This window comes from Odocoileus virginianus, chromosome 3, assembly GCF_023699985.2.
Source record: "Odocoileus virginianus isolate 20LAN1187 ecotype Illinois chromosome 3, Ovbor_1.2, whole genome shotgun sequence".
NCBI lineage: Eukaryota > Metazoa > Chordata > Mammalia > Artiodactyla > Cervidae > Odocoileus > Odocoileus virginianus.
The window spans coordinates 19,111,481-19,127,743 of NC_069676.1; the positions used below are offsets into that span (position 1 = coordinate 19,111,481).

At 57.1% G+C, this 16,263-nt stretch overlaps 2 protein-coding genes across 16 annotated transcripts in view; one reads left to right on the top strand and one right to left on the bottom strand.

The window, feature by feature from the left end:
- AP3D1 (adaptor related protein complex 3 subunit delta 1) overlaps positions 1 to 11,314 on the top strand; it is a 33,312-nt gene extending 21,998 nt beyond the window's left edge. Inside the window, exons 17-32 of one of the 2 annotated variants that reach the window (XM_070465026.1) lie at positions 190 to 376; positions 749 to 820; positions 1,372 to 1,447; positions 1,692 to 1,891; positions 2,139 to 2,212; positions 2,403 to 2,577; positions 2,922 to 2,978; positions 3,501 to 3,608; positions 3,777 to 3,926; positions 4,116 to 4,163; positions 4,310 to 4,499; positions 4,632 to 4,720; positions 4,830 to 4,915; positions 5,463 to 5,584; positions 5,687 to 5,766; positions 10,212 to 11,314. In XM_070465026.1, coding sequence (XP_070321127.1) covers positions 190 to 376; positions 749 to 820; positions 1,372 to 1,447; positions 1,692 to 1,891; positions 2,139 to 2,212; positions 2,403 to 2,577; positions 2,922 to 2,978; positions 3,501 to 3,608; positions 3,777 to 3,926; positions 4,116 to 4,163; positions 4,310 to 4,499; positions 4,632 to 4,720; positions 4,830 to 4,915; positions 5,463 to 5,584; positions 5,687 to 5,766; positions 10,212 to 10,307 — 1,810 coding nt within the window. In that variant the 3' untranslated portion in view covers positions 10,308 to 11,314. The remainder of the gene's footprint in view (positions 1 to 189; positions 377 to 748; positions 821 to 1,371; positions 1,448 to 1,691; positions 1,892 to 2,138; positions 2,213 to 2,402; positions 2,578 to 2,921; positions 2,979 to 3,500; positions 3,609 to 3,776; positions 3,927 to 4,115; positions 4,164 to 4,309; positions 4,500 to 4,631; positions 4,721 to 4,829; positions 4,916 to 5,462; positions 5,585 to 5,686; positions 5,767 to 10,211) is intronic. The other variant, XM_020905965.2, reaches the window with a different exon arrangement.
- Positions 11,315 to 12,808: 1,494 nt separating this feature from the next.
- On the bottom strand, positions 12,809 to 16,243 carry IZUMO4 (IZUMO family member 4). 14 transcript variants are annotated; one of them, XM_020905952.2, is made up of 9 exons: positions 15,641 to 15,897; positions 15,472 to 15,552; positions 15,272 to 15,343; positions 14,455 to 14,481; positions 14,282 to 14,357; positions 14,084 to 14,131; positions 13,985 to 13,999; positions 13,634 to 13,651; positions 12,960 to 13,149 (listed from the first exon to the last, which is right to left on the bottom strand). In XM_020905952.2, the coding sequence occupies exons 1-9, from the start codon at positions 15,852 to 15,854 to the stop codon at positions 13,059 to 13,061; spliced, it is 642 nt and encodes a 213-aa protein (XP_020761611.1). In that variant the 5' UTR covers positions 15,855 to 15,897; the 3' UTR covers positions 12,960 to 13,058. The 14 variants fall into 14 exon arrangements, with proteins under 14 accessions (XP_070321128.1, XP_020761610.2, XP_020761611.1 ...); XM_070465031.1 differs by having other exon boundaries at positions 13,104 to 13,149; positions 14,282 to 14,376; positions 15,438 to 15,552; positions 15,641 to 16,243; XM_020905955.2 differs by having other exon boundaries at positions 13,116 to 13,149; positions 15,438 to 15,552; positions 15,641 to 16,243.
- Positions 16,244 to 16,263: the final 20 nt, after the last annotated feature.

Here is a 16,263-nt window from a genome sequence, read left to right on the forward strand (position 1 = left end):
TGTCCCTGAGAAGGTCAGTAGGCAGTCCTCGCCTGTCAACCTTGGGGGCAGCCAGGCTCCACTGTCCCTGGTCTGTCTGCTGTGCTCACAGCCGCTGCCTGGCCTTCATGTCCTGGTCTCCAAGGGGACAGCAGTGTCCAGGGCCGGGCCTGGAAGCCAGAGCCACCATGTGACCCCTGTGTCCCACAGCCTGGACCTGGATGCCTGGATTAACGAGCCGCTCTCGGACAGCGAGTCTGAGGATGAGAAGCCCAAGGCCATGTTCCAGGACGAGGAGCAGCGACACACCAAACCACGGGCGCCCGAGGCAGACGAGCAGGAGCTGGCCCGGGTGAGGCCGGACAGTCACTCTGGCCTGTGGCCCATGCTGCTCCAGGCAGGCCTTGGGTGGGCTTGTTCTCTCGGGCGAGAGCTCCCCAGAGAGTGCCGTGGGTCCTGACTGCTGCCCTTCTGGGTGTGGGGCCTGGGGACGACGTGGGGACTTGGGCATGAGATGTGCCTCGTTCCCTGCTCTCCTCCTCCCCTGAAGGGACCATCCCCCTGCCCCAGCCATGGAGCTCCCGGGTGGTCCCACTGGCTGCCCCTCTCCACCCCTGCTCATACTGATTTCTCTCTGTTGGCCCAAGGCCAACAGTGAAAGTGGTGAGGGGTCCTGTCCCCTAGGTCTGGCTCGTGCAGATGGTCTGGGAGGGTACAGGGCAAGCACACTGCACACCCACTGATGTGCTCACTGAACCCTGTCCCACAGCGCCGCGAGGCCCGCAGGCAAGAACAGGCCAACAACCCGTTCTACATCAAGAGTTCCCCATCCCCCCAGAAGGTGAGGCTGGACTCCTTGTCCTGGAGGAACGGGCCACAGGACCCCATCTGCTCTCCATCCCTGGGCCATGTGAGGCTGTCAGCATGTCCAGGGGCAGGAACACAAGGGGCCCCCAGTAGCAACAAGCAGGGAGCAAGTTCTGCATGGTCGAGGTCAGGTTCCTCTGCCTTAGCAGGAAGCAAGTGAGCACAAGGGACATGGGCCCTTTGCAGGCGCCACCGCCACCATCTCTTCCCCCTCCCTCCAGCCAGCAGGCCCATCGGCCGCGTTGGGCTCCCCCGGGGATACATGGCTCCATGTGTGTCAGGCTTGCTGATGCCACTTACCAGAGGCAGGAAGCCCTGTGTCTCTCTGCTTCCAAATCTCTGTGCTTCCAAAGTGTGACTTTGGACTTGAAAAAGAATAAAATGAAAAAACAGACAAGTCTTGCTCCCGTCCTGTACTCCCTGCACTGACAGCCCTTCCCCTCTCCATGGGCCCTGCTCTGTGGCTTCAGCGTCATGCTGGGCCCTCTGCCCTGCGTGGTGACCGGCCTCGTTGTCTCCCTACAGCGGTATCAGGATGCGCCGGGTGTGGAGCACATCCCCGTGGTGCAGATCGACCTCTCGGTGCCTTTGAAGGTGCCAGGCAAGTGTCTATGTGGGGTGAGGATGTTGCAGGCCAGCTTCAGACCTGCCCTCGCTCTGGCTCTGTCCAGCCAGCATCCTCCCCACCTGTCCCCCTGCCAGCAGGGGGCTTGTAGATGGGTCCCCAGGTCCAGCCCCACACCGCCCTGGGCCCCCTGTCTACATCCCAGTGGTCAGGGCAGTGCCCCCGGGTGGGGGCAGGATGTGGCTCTCAGGCTGTGGGCTGAGCACCCGCGTCCCAGTAGGGATGCCCCTGTCGGACCAGTACGTGAAGCTGGAGGAGGAGAGGCGGCACCGGCAACGGCTGGAGAAGGATAAGCGGAAGAAGAAGAAGCGGGAGCGTGAGCGCCGGGGCACGCGGCGTCACAGCTCGCTGCACACGGAGAGCGACGAGGACATCGCACCCGCCCAGCGTGTGGACATCATCACTGAGGAGATGCCTGAGGTCAGCTGCCTGCCCCGCCCCGCCCCCGGGGCCCCAGTCAGCCCTGCCCTGTGAGCTATGAGCACCCACCAGCACTTCTGTTCCATTAACTGTCCTGATTCCCTGCCCACGCTGAGTGCCAGGCCCCAGATGAGATGCTCTCATGGGTGTGGACCTGCTGGTTTGTCTCTGAGAAGGGAGGTGGGGGCCCAGTGGGGTTGGGGGGAGGGTGGGTTGATCCAGACACAGCATTCCTGTTATCCCTCAGAATGCCCTGCCCAGTGATGAGGACGACAAAGATCCCAATGATCCTTACAGGGCCCTGGACATTGACCTGGATAAGTAAGTGCTGGGACTGAGGCCAGGGCAGCTGCCTGTGGGGCTGGACATGGCTTGGGTTCCCCACATCCTGATCCCTTCCTCTGTCTTCTCTTGATTGCTCAGCATGGCCTGGGGTGAGGGTCCCGGCAGCAGAGTGGGCTATTTCCCTGTAGGCCTTATCCCAGGCCACTCATCCTGTGACCACCCCCAGGCCCCTAGCTGATAGTGAGAAGCTGCCCGTTCAGAAACACAGAAATGCTGAGACCTCCAAGTCCCCTGAGAAAGAGGATGTCCCCCTCGTGGAGAAGAAGAGCAAGAAACCCAGGAAGAAGGAGAAGAAGCACAAGGAGAAGGAACGGGAGAAGAAGAAGAAGGAGGTGGAGAAGGTGAGAGGCCAGGCTCACTTGTCTTGTCAGGTGGGGTGGGGCAGGGATATCCTGGGCTGTCAGCCTCCCCTCCCCCATGGTGTGTGTGTCCTGCACGTGAGGGGCGGGTTCAGCAGAGCCACTGCACACAGGTTGTGTTACTTTGCTCCAGAGCAACACGACTCCACCTGGATATGTGGTCCCGGTAGGTGCCTGGACACATGGCAAGAGAGCTGAATGCACCACTGGCTCCCAGCGCACTCCGGTCCTGTGGGACATTGTGTCCTGTGCCTGTCAGGGCAGCCATGCCTTCTCAGGGCCCGTCTAGCTGCTCCAGCTAAAGGCCTGTGTTCCTGTGGTTTCAGGGTGAGGACTTGGACTTCTGGCTGTCTACTACGCCACCTCCTGCCACACCAGCCCCGGTAAGAGCCTGGGTGTGACCTGTGCTGACCGTGAGTGCTCCTCAGCTGGACACCAGTGCTTTTCAGCCTTGGAGAGCTATGTCTTAGGGGCATTAGGGGACGCCCCCTCACTGGGGGCAGAGGGATGTGGAGTGATCCTTGGGCAGACCAGCCAGGTCTGGGCCGGCTCTGTCCCATGTTCAGGGTCTTGTGCGGGCGATGGTTTCGTGGCGGTCCTATTTCTCAGAGCCTGGGCCCCCAAAGCCAGGCAGCAGCCTTGGGTAGCGGCTTCGTGTCTGGGGCTGGGGCCTGGTGGCTCTGGGGTCTTCTGGATCAGTGCCAGCCAGCCTCATGCCAGGCTGCCTCTCCTATCTGCTGGCCACCAGCACTTGATGGGGGAGCCACACATCCTCATCAGGAGGGAGGCTCATCAGTGCAGGAAGTTCGAGGGCAAGGCAGGTCAGGGGGTGCAGGACTCCCCATCCTGGGCCTCGGCTGCCTTTGAAGCCCCCCCTCCCCCAACCCCGGTGTGGCCCTCTATAGGAAGAGCTGGAGGTGAACACCACAGTCACTGTCCTGAAGGAGGAGCAGGAGGAGCCCCGGGGAGAGGAACAGGACGCTGATGAGGACAGGGAGCAGGACCTGGAGAAGGTGGGGGCATGTACGCTGGGGCTGGACTGGGGTTGGTGCTCCCGCACTACTGGGGCTCCTAACAGCAGTCTCCTGTTGCCAAGCTCCCTGGGTCCTAATCGCACAGCGCTGTTGGGCTATGGCTCGTCAGAGGAGTGCAGGGCTGACTGAAGCCTGTTGCCGCTCCAGAAACCCTCCAAGCACAAGAAGAAGAAACACAAGAAAGACAAGGAGGAGCGGCCCAAGGACAAGAGGAAGTCCAAGAAGAAGGTGCCGCCAACAGATGAGGAGGCTGCTGAGCCTGTGGAGAATGGCACACTCGATGAGGAGCCCCTGCCGGTGAGGGTCCTCCTAACCCAGCCTGTGTTGGGAGCCACTGGAGTTAGACTTGTGTAGTCTGGGGGATGTGAGGTCTCCTTCGCTGTTCTCATGCTCCTGACTTTTCCTGAGGGGAGCCCCCCTGCAGCCCTCACTGTCACTCCCAGGTCCTCACTGCCTGGAGCTGACATGTTTCTCTTTTGTCCACAGCCCATGTCCAGTTACACCCTTTTGGCTGAAAATTCTTACATCAAAATGGTAAGCGAAGCTTGGCTTTCAGGTGGGGCCGAGAGTGCTTGGGGCTCAGGGCTCCTTTCTCTGGACGTGAGGGGGTGCCCACACTCTCCAGGCATGGGATCCCCAGTGGCTCCCCTGCACCACTGACTCTGGGTCCTCCTCTGCAGACGTACGACGTGCAGGGCAGCCTACAGAAGGACAGCCAGGTCACAGTTTCTGTGGTCCTGGAGAACCAGAGCGACAGCTTCCTCAAGAGCATGGAGCTCAATGTGCTAGACTCGCTCAATGCCCGGCTGGCCCGGCCTGAGGGCTCCTCGGTCCACGATGGTGTCCCCGTGCCTTTCCAGCTGCCCCCTGGTGAGTGAGCCTGGCTCACCGGCCTGGGACAGCAGCACTAGGGACAGACCCTGGGCAGCCTTAAGTCCCTGCCGCCTGCCCAGGTGACGGCATCCTGCAGCACTCCTCAGGCCCATGTCTTGCCCGCACCAGGTATTTCCAATGAGGCCCAGTTTGTGTTCACCATTCAGAGCATCGTCATGGCCCAGAAGCTTAAGGGGACCCTGTCTTTCATCGCCAAGGTACGGGGGTGGGTGTCCCAAGGGTCAGTCATGCACCCAAGCTCGAAGGCCCTGCCCCGCACCCCCTCGCCCTGCACCCCCTCACCCTGCACCCCCCTCTGCCCCACAGAACGACGAAGGCTCCACCCATGAGAAGCTTGACTTTAAACTGCACTTCACCTGCACCTCGTACCTGGTCACCACGCCGTGCTACAGGTGCGCTGCCCTCCCTCCTGCCCCCGGCTCCCCGCTTTCCTACCATGGGGGACTCCAAACAGGCATCTCCATGACGTTCTCTGACCTGAGGAGAGGATGTGTGCAGAGTGTCAGTGACTGACTCAGGCGCCTCATGCTCAGCACATCACTGGCAGCCCAAACAACAGGCCTGGCATCCCTCCCTGGACTGGACACAGGACTCCAGACCCAGAATATGGGCAGGGCTGGGTCCTCCTGAGGCCCTGCTCCATGGCATGCAGATGGCTGCCCCCCCGCCCCGGACACACATGCTTGTCCTTCCTGCACGTCTGCGTCCTGACCTATTCACACCAGGACCCCTGTTACATTGCATTGGGGTCCTGTCACCAAACCCAGTCACATGCCCATGGCCTGAGGGTCAGGGCTGAAATTTAGGGGCTTTGGGGACACTGTTCAGGTGTTGACTTCTTACAGGACCAGTGCAGACCCTGAGCCACAGGCCCTCAGAGGAGGTGCCCACCCCTGGGCGGGGCCCCTTGTTGCCACCCTCTCTCTCTCCTTCCCACAGTGATGCCTTTGCCAAGTTACTGGAGTCTGGGGACCTGAGCATGAGCTCGATCAAGGTGGATGGCATTAGTATGTCCTTCCATAACCTCCTGGCAAAGATCTGTTTTCATCACCATTTTTCTGGTAAGACTGAACATAACTGATGGACTGCTTGGCCTTCTTCCCGCACGCGGGGCTCCCCCACTGCCTGGGGCTGGTCTGGCCTCATACTGCCCTCTGTTGCAGTTGTGGAGCGAGTGGACTCCTGCGCCTCCATGTACAGCCGCTCCATCCAGGGCCACCACGTCTGCCTCCTGGTGAAGAAGGTGAGCCTTTGGGGTCTGCCGGGCCTGCCCAGCCTCACCACTGTTCTCCAGGGCAACTGCTGTGCTCTGAGCTCAGCCTGAGATGATTTTGCTGAAGGCTCTGACCCTGTGCTGGTGAGCAGTGTCGGCCTTTCCTTCGCCTGGCCTGCTCCTTCCTCACGCATCCCTGGAAGAGGTCATGTTTAGTCAGTGTATTTCTTCTGGCATATTATTGTAGAATTTAAGGAAATCATCTGGGTCTGGGGAGTTCTTTTAAGAAAAGTTTTTATCTCTAAGTTCATTTTCTTTTTTTTTTTCATAACTGCTTTATTCTTTTTTAAAAGTTTATTTTTGGTTGCTCCAGGTCTTTGTTGCTGCAAGCTTTCCCTAGTTGCAGTGAGCAGAGGCTGCTCTCTAGTTTTGGTGCAAGGGCTTCTCATTGCATGGCTTCTCTTGTTGAGCACGGACTCTCGGCACACGGGCTTAGTTTCCCCTCAGCATGTGGGATCTTCCCAGACCAGGGATGGAATCTGTGTTCTCTGCATTGGCAGGTGGATTCTTACCCACTGGACCACCCGGGAAATCCTCAGTTTCTTTCTTTGATACTTTCAGGGCTCCTTGCTTTGTCTGTTTCTTACTGTGTGAGTTTCAATAGTTTGTAGTCTTCAAAGAAGTGGTTGATTTCATCTGGATTATGGAGGTGATGGTGGATTAAGTCATCTGGTTCTTTTCTTTTCCTTTTAGTGTCTGAGGGATCAGTGGTGATAAGCTTTCATTCCTGATATTGATAATTGTCTCCTCTCCTTTTTGTTGGTTATCTTGGCTAGAAGGCTTATTTATACATTTTGAAAGCTCAATTTAGTGACCAATTTTTTTGAAAGGTTGGAGAATTCCTTGGAGGTCCAGTGGTTAGAACTCTGCGCTTCCACTGCCAGGGACCTTGGTTTGATTCCTGGTTGGGGAACTGAGATCCCACAAGCAATTGCATTGCAATACATGTGTGACCGCTGTGTTCTGCTCTTTGCAACCCCTGGGACTGCAGCCCACGAGGCTCCTCTGTCCATGGGCTTCTCCAGGCAAGAATGCTGGAGTGAGTTGCCATTTCCTTCTCCAGAGGATCTTCCTGACCCAGGGATTGAAGTCAGGTCTCCTGTGTCTCCTGCTTTGGCAGGTGGGTTCTTGACCGCTGAGCCACTTGGGAAGTCCCCACAAGCAATGAGGTGTAGCCAAAAAAAAAAAAAAAGATTAATAAATTTTACTGAGTATTGCTGCAAATCTCCTATTTCTGCCTGCTTTGGGTTTATTTTGCTTTTTTGTGAATATATAAGCTGAAAACTTAGACCTTTCCAACAGGCCTGTCTCTTCTAATAAAGTCTTTAATGTTAGGAACTTTCCTCTACATACTTCTTTAGCTGAACCCCACAGGTTTTTATGATTCATTTTCATGTGTGTACAGTTCCAAATACTTTCTAATTTCTATCACTACCTCCTCACTGACCTGTGGACTTATTTCTAAGCATTGGGAGAATTCCCTGTTGCTTCCTGGCTCCTGTTTTCTGGTGTGACCGCTCAGGCCTCTGAAAGGTGCTGAGATTGGTGCTCTGTCCTGAGTGTGGTCCCTCTGGACAGCTGTTCTGTAGGTGTTCCTGTGAAATGTGTGTTACCCAGATCCTGCTGGTTGACTGTGTTCTTGATTCTTCTGGATCCTTGCAGATTTTCTGTCTGCCGGTCCTCCATGAGTGAGCAAGGAACATGAGGCCAGTGGTGGTCAGCTGGTCTACTGACTGTGGACCATTAGAATCGTGGGTCTGGGCGAGTGGATCCCCTCACCAGTTGGTGTGTTCGTCTCTGTCCTGTGCTGTGTCTTTGCTCTGAAGTCCACTTTGTCTGGTGTCAGTACAGCCATTCTGTGTGTGTGTGTGTGTGTGTTTTAATAACGTTTATTTATTTACTTGGGCTTCCCTGGTAGGTCAGTTGGAAAGAATCTGCCTGCGATGTATAGGAGACCCCGGTTGGATTCCTGGGTCGGGAAGATCCCCTGGAGAAGGGGGTAGGTTTACCTACTCCAGTATTCTTGGGCTTCCCTTGGGGCTCAGCTGGTAAAGAATCCATCTGCAATGTGGGAGACCTAGGTTCGATCCCTGGGTTGGGAAGATCCCTGGAAAAGGGAAAGTCTACTCACTCGAATATTCTGGCCTGGAGAATTCCATGGACTCTATAGTCCATGGGGTCACAAAGAGTCAGACATGACTAAGGGACTTTCACTTCACATTTATTTACTTACTTACAACACTGCTGGGTCTTTGTTGCTGCATGGGCCATTCTCTAGTTGTGGCACATGGGCTTGATTGCCCCACAACATGTGGGATCTTTCCAGACCAGGGATGGAATCCGTGTCCCCTGCGTTGGCAGGCAGATTCTTTACCATTTGGTCTGTGCTTACGTGGCAAATCCTTTGTGGTAAACCTGCCTTTATCCTTGTATTGGAAAGGATTTCTTACGGATACCGTGTCCTTATTCATTCGGTCAGTGTCTTTCACTTGTACTGTTCAGAGCATTGTGCTTAAAGTATTAACTGATATTTTTGGGTTTGTCTTGCAGTTAGTTTGTTCCCTGTGTTTTTTCTTTCATCCTTCTGCTCTCGCCTTCATAGCGTATGTGAGTGTTACCAGTGTCCCACGTTTATATGTTTACAGTCTCTGTGTGTCTGGAGCTCTGGGGACTACATCCCCACCCTTGGTGTTCACAGTCTACTTGGAGCTCTGGTGGAACATGAAAACCTCACACTTGCTTAGCCCTTAACCCTCCCCCCATACAGGAGGTGGTCTCAGGTTTTGCCTCTGCAGACACTAAAGGCACCTTTCTTCAGTGCGTTATAGCTTTACAGATTTCAGAGCCTCAGGAGACAAGACAGCCTCGTCTGCTCACCTGCGTGCCTGCCATTTCTGTTGCTTTCATTGCTCACATTCCCACCCTTTCTTCTGCCTCATTTCTGTCTAAAGAACTTTAGATCACTTCTGTTGGCTGTGTGAGTTCTCTCAGTCTCCTTCATCCGATCATTCTTTGTTTTACTGTTTGTCAAGGCTGTTTTTGCTGGGTATAGAATTTTTGCTTTGCTCATTTTTTCTCACAGTGCTTCAAAACTAGGCCATTTCCTTTTGGAGTCTTAAGTTTCCGACAAGGAATGTTTTCTCTTTACTGAGGAATGCATTGTTCCCTCCCTGGCTGTTTCAGGTTTTCCTTTGTTCTGGTTTTAGCAGTTTGTGACATGTCTTGGTATTGACTTCCTTGATCTGGGCTGTCTGCTGACACAACCCTCAATCCACGCAGCATCAGTAAAGCTGTCAGTAACATAGGGAATTGAAACACTGGCAGGGCCTCCCTTCCAGCATCTGCTCCTGCTGATCCCTGGGGCTCCGGGCCCCGCACACTGTGTCTGGACCCCTGACCCTGCCCTCTTCTCATTGCGTGCTGCCGAGATTAGAAATGAGCGGTTCGAGTGTGCTTTCAGTGGACTTAAACTTTAGTGATATTTCCACTCATCCTGCACAACTTTTACCAGAGGGATTCCCTGGAAAGGGACCCAGCGCCTGTTAATGGTGTGGAGTCTGTTGAATGTGCTGATCTGTGCGTTTCTGTCTTTTGCACAACTCAGAAGTTCTCAGCTATGATTTTAAGTACCTTTTCAGCACTGCTTTATCTTCTCTGTCTCGGGTCCCTGTGATGTGAGTCTTTGCTACTTCACCCACCTCCACCTCCTTTCCATTGTCTGTTCAGATTGGATCATTTCCATTAATCTCTTGTCAGGGTCATAGACTCTTCTGTTGTGTAAGTTCTGTTGTGTGCAGGTGGTGTATTCCGGTCTAGAAGTTCCCTGGGTTGATCTTTATTTCTTCCTTTTCTTTGCTGAGATGTTGTGTTCTCCTCCTTGCTTCAGGAATGTATGTGATTGCTGATGGGAGGTTCTTGGAGTCACTACTTTAAAGCCTGTCAGGTGATTCTGACATCCATCTCTTCTCCGTGGGTATTTGTGGGTTGTCTTTTCCACATGAGCTAAGATTTCCATGGTCTTGGAGTGCTGAGTGATTTTGGAAGTTTTGAATTGGAGACCGTGGGCCTTCTTCACACCTGTGGAGAGGGTTGGCACTCAGGTTCCATCTGCAGGACATCTGGTGCTGTACTCAGCTGTTCCCTGTGCCCCTGAGGGGCTGGGCCAGGCAGGGGCCGTGTGTCCTCTGCGGGGCTGGGATCCCTGCCTTTGCCAGAGATCAGTCCTGAGCCCCTGTGGTTCTGGCCTCTGTCCAGGTCCTGCAGCTCCTCCCATGGGGCGTGGGAGACATGGGGGGGTGGTGCACCTGCTCCATCCTACCTGGAGCCCCTCTTCTTGGTTATCAAAGCACCCCAAAGTAGGAGAGGATGTCCAGAGGGTGGCGTCTCTTGAGTGCTGGCTGTTGTTTCCCTCACAGGGTGAAAAGTCGGTGTCGGTGGATGGGAAGTGCAGCGACCCCACACTGCTGAGCAACCTGCTGGAGGAAATGAAGGAGACGCTGGCCACGTGCTGAGTGCCGCCTGAGAGGGCGGCCACATGCTGCACACACTGGGTCCAGCCAGGAGTTGACCAAGTCCACCATCGTCCACTGTGTAGACCCTGCGGTTTACGTTGCGTTGATTTACCTTGTCATCTTTTTTTACTTTGCTTCTCTCTACTCTCTGGCGAGCAGCCCTTTCCAGTCCCCAAGCCAGCTGGAGCTCTTCTGGCTAGAGCGGACTGTGCCTGTGGCCTCGGGTGCCTGAGGGTGAGCGTGACCGCTGTCGAGGCCAGGACCTGGCGGGGGCTGGATGGGGTCCAGACGGAGTGGCACGTCCCGCTTCTGTCAAGTCGTCCGAATCCCACAAGTTCCCAGATTCCTGCCCGCAGGCCCTGGGGGTGGAGGCCAGGCCAGCTGCTCGGGGGAGACATTCCTCTTCACCCCACGCCAAGGGGCATGTCCTCCCCAGGACACACAATGGAGCAGCGTCTGCTGTCTGTCACATCCTGTTTGTTCCACCACTGTGTCCTGTGTATCTGCTGAGGGGAGTGCCCAGCAGGGGTCCAGGGCCTTGGCGGCCTCCGTGCCCAGCTGGGTGTTGCGGTGAGTGGTGGAGAGCTACAACTCTGGCTCTCCTGTCATCACTGGACGCTCTGCAGGTCTGTGTCTGCACCTGTGGAAGGACCCAGGCCTGGCCCTGTTTCCTTGCTGGGAAGCATGTGGGTCCGGGGGTGGCTGGGCCCCTGAGATGCGCCTCAGGGGCAGGGGGGGACCCCAGCCCACCCCCATGAGACTGAACTTTCCTCAAAGATGATGGTCCTCAATGACGTTTTAACTTCTTTTGATGAAAACTGTCACTTTAGCATGTAGAGTAACCTATTACAGAATCCTGTGCAGTGATTCTAGAATCTCTAAATTGTATGATGTGTTATATAAGAATTTATTTGCTATCGACATTCCCGTGTAAAGGAGAGACATATCATGCTGCTGTAATGATTTTGTGTCAAGATGATCCAATAAACTTGCGAAACAGGCGTTTATCCATTGGGTCTCTTGCCTTTGGCAACATGCCCCCGAGTAGGGGATTCTCCCCCAGTGTTGGGGGCAGCATACAGCCAGACCTCTGGACAGTCCTGCAGCACTCGGGGTCAGAGGGGGGCCACAGGGCACCCTTGTGCAGGTTGCATTGTGAAGCTAGGGTGCCCCTGCCCTTCTGCCTGCACTTCTTGTCCCCTCCGGAGGGGTGTGGTTCTCCAGGCTCCTGGGTCCCAGTGGTAACAGCAAGGAGACACCTGATATCCATCCCCTCACAGGACTCCACGGGGCCTAGCAACTGCTGTCCCTTTCCAGGGAACCCCTCTGGTAAAGGTTGTGCAGGATGAGTGGAAATATCACTAAAGTTTGAAGTCCAGTGAAAGCACACTCGAACTGCTCATTTCTAATCTCGGCAGCATGCAATGAGAAGAGGGCAGGGTCAGGGGTCCAGACACAGTGTGCGGGGCCCAGAGCCCCAGGGATCAGCAGGAGCAGATGCTGGAAGGGAGGCCCTGCCGGCATTTCAATTCCCTATATTACTGACAGCTTTACTGATGCTGCGTGGATTGAGGGTTGTGTCAGCAGACAGCCCAGATCACCTCTAACCTGAAACCCAAAACAGGGGCAGTTGCAGAGCTCTGCATGAAGCCCCCTTGGGTGGCCCCCGGGTCACTGGCCCATCCTGCTACAGTGTGTGGGCCCCAGCTCAGGTCCTGGGCATCTGAGAGTCCCCCAGTCTTCCACTCACCAGTCCCCTGATCCTTGCTCCTGGGCAAGTGGAGGCCAGCAGTCCATCAGTGAAACCTTGGCTGGAATGCGCCGAGCAGAGGTCCCTTACCTGAGTAGGGAGGTTGGCAGCCACCCAGGCCAGAAGGGCCCAGCCCAGGACCTAAACTGTCAGACTTGCCGTGGTATGCTTCCATCTTCCTTCATTGCTTCCATCCCCTCCCATCTGCTAGACTGAAGCTGAGCCCCGGATAGAGCCAGTTTGGGCCTGTCCTTTCACAGCCCATGTGGGGCATCTGAGAAAGAAGCCAGGCCATGGTGGTGACAGCAAGTGCCATGGTGCAGCTGATGTGACAGGAGCCCCAGGACACACAGAAGCTGGCCCTGGATTTTACCAGCCTCCCTTCAAGTCATCCAAAGAGCCAATTGCCCTGAAGGCTGGTTGTGTGCGGCCTGCCAGGTACTTTTTTTTCCTTTCTGTGCTGGGTCTTTGTTGCTGTGTACAGGCTACTCTAGTTGCGGTGCACGCACCCTATGGCGTGCAGGCTTCAGTAGTTGCAGCACCTGGGCTTAGTTGCTGTGTGGCATGTGGGATCTAGTTCCCTGACCAGGGATAGAACGTTATCCCCTGAATTGGCAGGCAGATTTTTTTTGTTTTGGCAGGCAGATTCTTAACCACTGGACATTCCAGATCCCTGGGAAGCCCTGCCCTGCACCCGGCACACACCTCGCTTGGGTCCCAGCCCACAGCCCCGACAAGGACAGCTCCGGGATGAGAAACATCAGGGATATTTAATCATTCCATCACATGGCTGCGATCCTGCCCGCATCTACGCTGCGCTATATACAAAATCATCTATCTCCCATCCCCTCCTCCCGGCCCCAGCCTGGCCCGGCTCCGGGCTCCAAGGCTGCTGGGGCCCCTGGCAGCAGTAGGCCTGTTCCACAGGGTCTGGCCGAGACGGTCCAGTGGGGTTCTGGCCCTGCACCACGGCGGAACGGGTCTGGCCGGCCCGGCCGCCTTCAGTGCTGCATCAGACACTCGGAGGCGTTTTCCAGAGTCAGGTTGGCCAGGTGTGGGGGCTCCAGACACGTGAAGCTTGGTGATATCAAGCTGCAAGGAGATGGGGCGCCCCAGTCCTTCCTCCCCTGCCCTGCCTTGTCCTCCCTGGGGGTCCTCTGCTGGGGCCCGGGCCCCTCGTCCCAGCGGGGGCATGTAGCAGGGCTCCAGACAGACCCTCGAGCTGGACTTGGACACCAGTGGGGTCACACCCAACACTCCCACGATGGGGTCTGTGAAGGGAGCAGGGCGAGGTGGGGGGGGGCACTGGGGTTTTGACCTCTGGCTTAGGCAGAGCCCGCCTGGGTCCCTGCACTTGCCCCCACTGGATCACTCACAAGGCTGGAGTGGTTCTGTGCGTCCAGGCGAGGAGGAGGGGAGCTCATGTTTATTTATGGTGTGATAGTATGGATGTGATTGCAGAGGTGACATCCTGCCTGGCCGCACCCATCCCATACAATGCCCTGTCTGCCCCCACTGACCTGGAAAAGTTCACACTGCCCACACTCCCAGGAGGATGGGCCTGGGGGGACCTTACCTCGTATTGGTGTCCATTCTGAAAGACATGACAGGGCCCTGGTGAGCGCCAAGCTTTGGGGGTAAGGCTATGCCTGTGGCCCTCAGGCCCCTCCATGGGGGCACATGTTCACCAGGGGTGCCCTCACCAGCTCTGACCACAGCCCCGCCACCCACCTGGGCCAGGGGTAGGACCTGGGTCTATGGGGACCCCCCCAAACCAGGATGTGTGCCCTTGAGCTGAGCTCAGAGACCCTGGGAGGTAGAGGCTCGGTCCCCAACACCAGGGCCAGGTGCTGTCTCCTGTGGCTGCCTGGGCACATACTTACCGGTGAGGGCACACACACATTGCTCTTGGGGAGAGGGGACTTACTTGTGCCACTTATTTCTACAATGACAGCAGTTTCGGAGTCAGGGGCCAAGTGGCCTCGATCAGGATACCCTCGCCCTGTGCCCAGCTACCCCCACTCACATGTACTGGAGGAGGCCCTGCACTGCTGTCTCCCACTGTGCTGACGACCTGCGGGAACACGGGCGTGGACACTCAGGGGGCCAGCTGCACGGCTCCCCTCCCCCTTACCCGGGTAATGAGGGGCCCCTTCAGGGAGAGCCTGGGACCCTGTGGGCAGGGGACCCTCAGCACAGGCAGCCGCCCGCGCCTTAGCCCTACTCGCAGTTGTAGCCAAAGCAGACGACATGCGAATCCGTGCAGTTGGTGCAGGAGATAGTCTCGTACTGGAAGATGCCTGCAACACACCAGAGGTGCTGCGGGCTCCCCTCACCCTCAGCCTTGGGGGCCCCAGCTGCTGCGGCACCCCACAGCCAGGACCAAGGCTCACTCACCACAGTGACGCTGACAGTCGATGCGGCCTGTGGTAGGGCAAGGGCACAGATGGTGCCTTATTAGGCCTGGCTTGTTCCCCTGTTCCTCCTCAGCCCCAAGTTGCCCAAGGTTCAGCCTCTGTCCATTGGCCACTTAGGTGGGCCCCAGCCTTATTGTTGTTGTTTGTGTTGCAGCATGTGGGATATAGTTTGTGACCAGGAATCTAACCTGGGCCCCCTGCATTAGAAGCACGAAGTCTTAGTCACTGGACCACCAGGGAAGTCCCATTTTTGTTGTCGTTCAGTCATGAAGTCATGTCTGACTCTTTGTGACCCCATGGACTATAGCATGCCAGGCTTCAGGGCTTCTCCAAGCAAGACTACTGGAGTGGGTTGCCATTTCCTTCTCCAGGGGCTTCTTCCCAACCCAGGGATCAAACCAGTGTCCCCAGCATTGGCAGGTGAGTCCCTGGTGAGTCCACCAGGGAGTCCCCAGCCCTAGCCTGGGATGGAGCAAACCAGATGGGAGGGTGGCAGCAAAGCTCTCAGGCCTCCAGGGACCCATAGGGGAGGTGGCAGGGATAGGTGGGATTTATCCATCAAGGGGTCCTGTTGGTGCCCACTGGATGAACTATTACCCCTCCAGGGAATGGCCCTTCTCCCCCATCCCCCGCTTTTATGGCCTTTCTGAGTCCTGACACCTGGTTGCACCATGCCAGACTCCCTGCTCACATTACTCCAGCCTGAGCCACACCCTGACCAGACTCCCATGGCCCTGGGTCCTCAGGCCTTGGGCAGCATCCTCCCCGCTGCCCCGCCAGCCCTCTCCTTTGCTCACTTTCGATGATGGCATTCTGGATGAGATGAACTTGCTCCCGGAAGATAGCTCGCAGCTCGTTGGGGAAATACCCTGATAAGGGGAGGCGGAGAGGGGGCTGTCAGCCTCCGGCGGTCAGACTCAGGCGGTGGGTAACTTTAAATGTCTGGGGGCGGTTGGGCTTTGCCTTAGTTTCCAGCCCGCGGCGATGGGCCCCTCACCCGGGAAGTACATCTTTCCCTGGTACAGTTGATCCATCCTCTGGTACACGGCGGCCGCCACTTGGTTCAGCTTCTCCCGGGCTGGGGCGGGAGAAGGAGGCGTGTGAGCCGCCTGGGTCCGGGCCTGGCCGGGCCGGGGGCTCCGCCCGTGCGGGACCCCCGCACTCACTGATCTCCGCGGGGATGGCCAGGTGCAGCTCCTTCATTGTGTCCTGGCTCCAGTCGCTGAGCAGCGAGCCCGACACGGGGATGTCGCCCACCCACCAGGACTTGAGGTTCACGTGATGGCGGTAGAAGGAAAACTTATCCGAGAAGTTACCGTGGCAGTGCAAGCAGCCGCGGGCCAGCGCTGCTGTCAGGCCCAGGCACAGCAGCAGGGCCATGGCCCGCCCCCGCCCGCCGCCGACCAACCGACGGCGCCTCCCGCGCCGCTCCCTCGACCGCCGCGCACCAACCAACGGCGCCCCCGTGCCACAAGCCTCCGCCGCGCACCAACCAACGGCGCCCTCTCGGGAGGAACACGACCCCGCCCCGCCCGCGGCGTATGCCTCGCCCCTGTAACGGGCAACCGAGGGCTCAGGTACCTCTTTCACGCCCCGCCCAGGAGCGGCCACTCCAAGAGGAAGCTCCACCCCTTTGTTGGTCCCGCCTCCCGACCGCGCCAGACGCATGCGCCCACAGCCATCGCAAAGCTTCTTCTTCCAGACGGGCCTCCCGTTTCGAGGCCGCGTCTCTTGCTCCCGGCACACAGCAAGCTCCGCCCGCAGGCCTCCCCGGCTCTGTTTCCTGGGA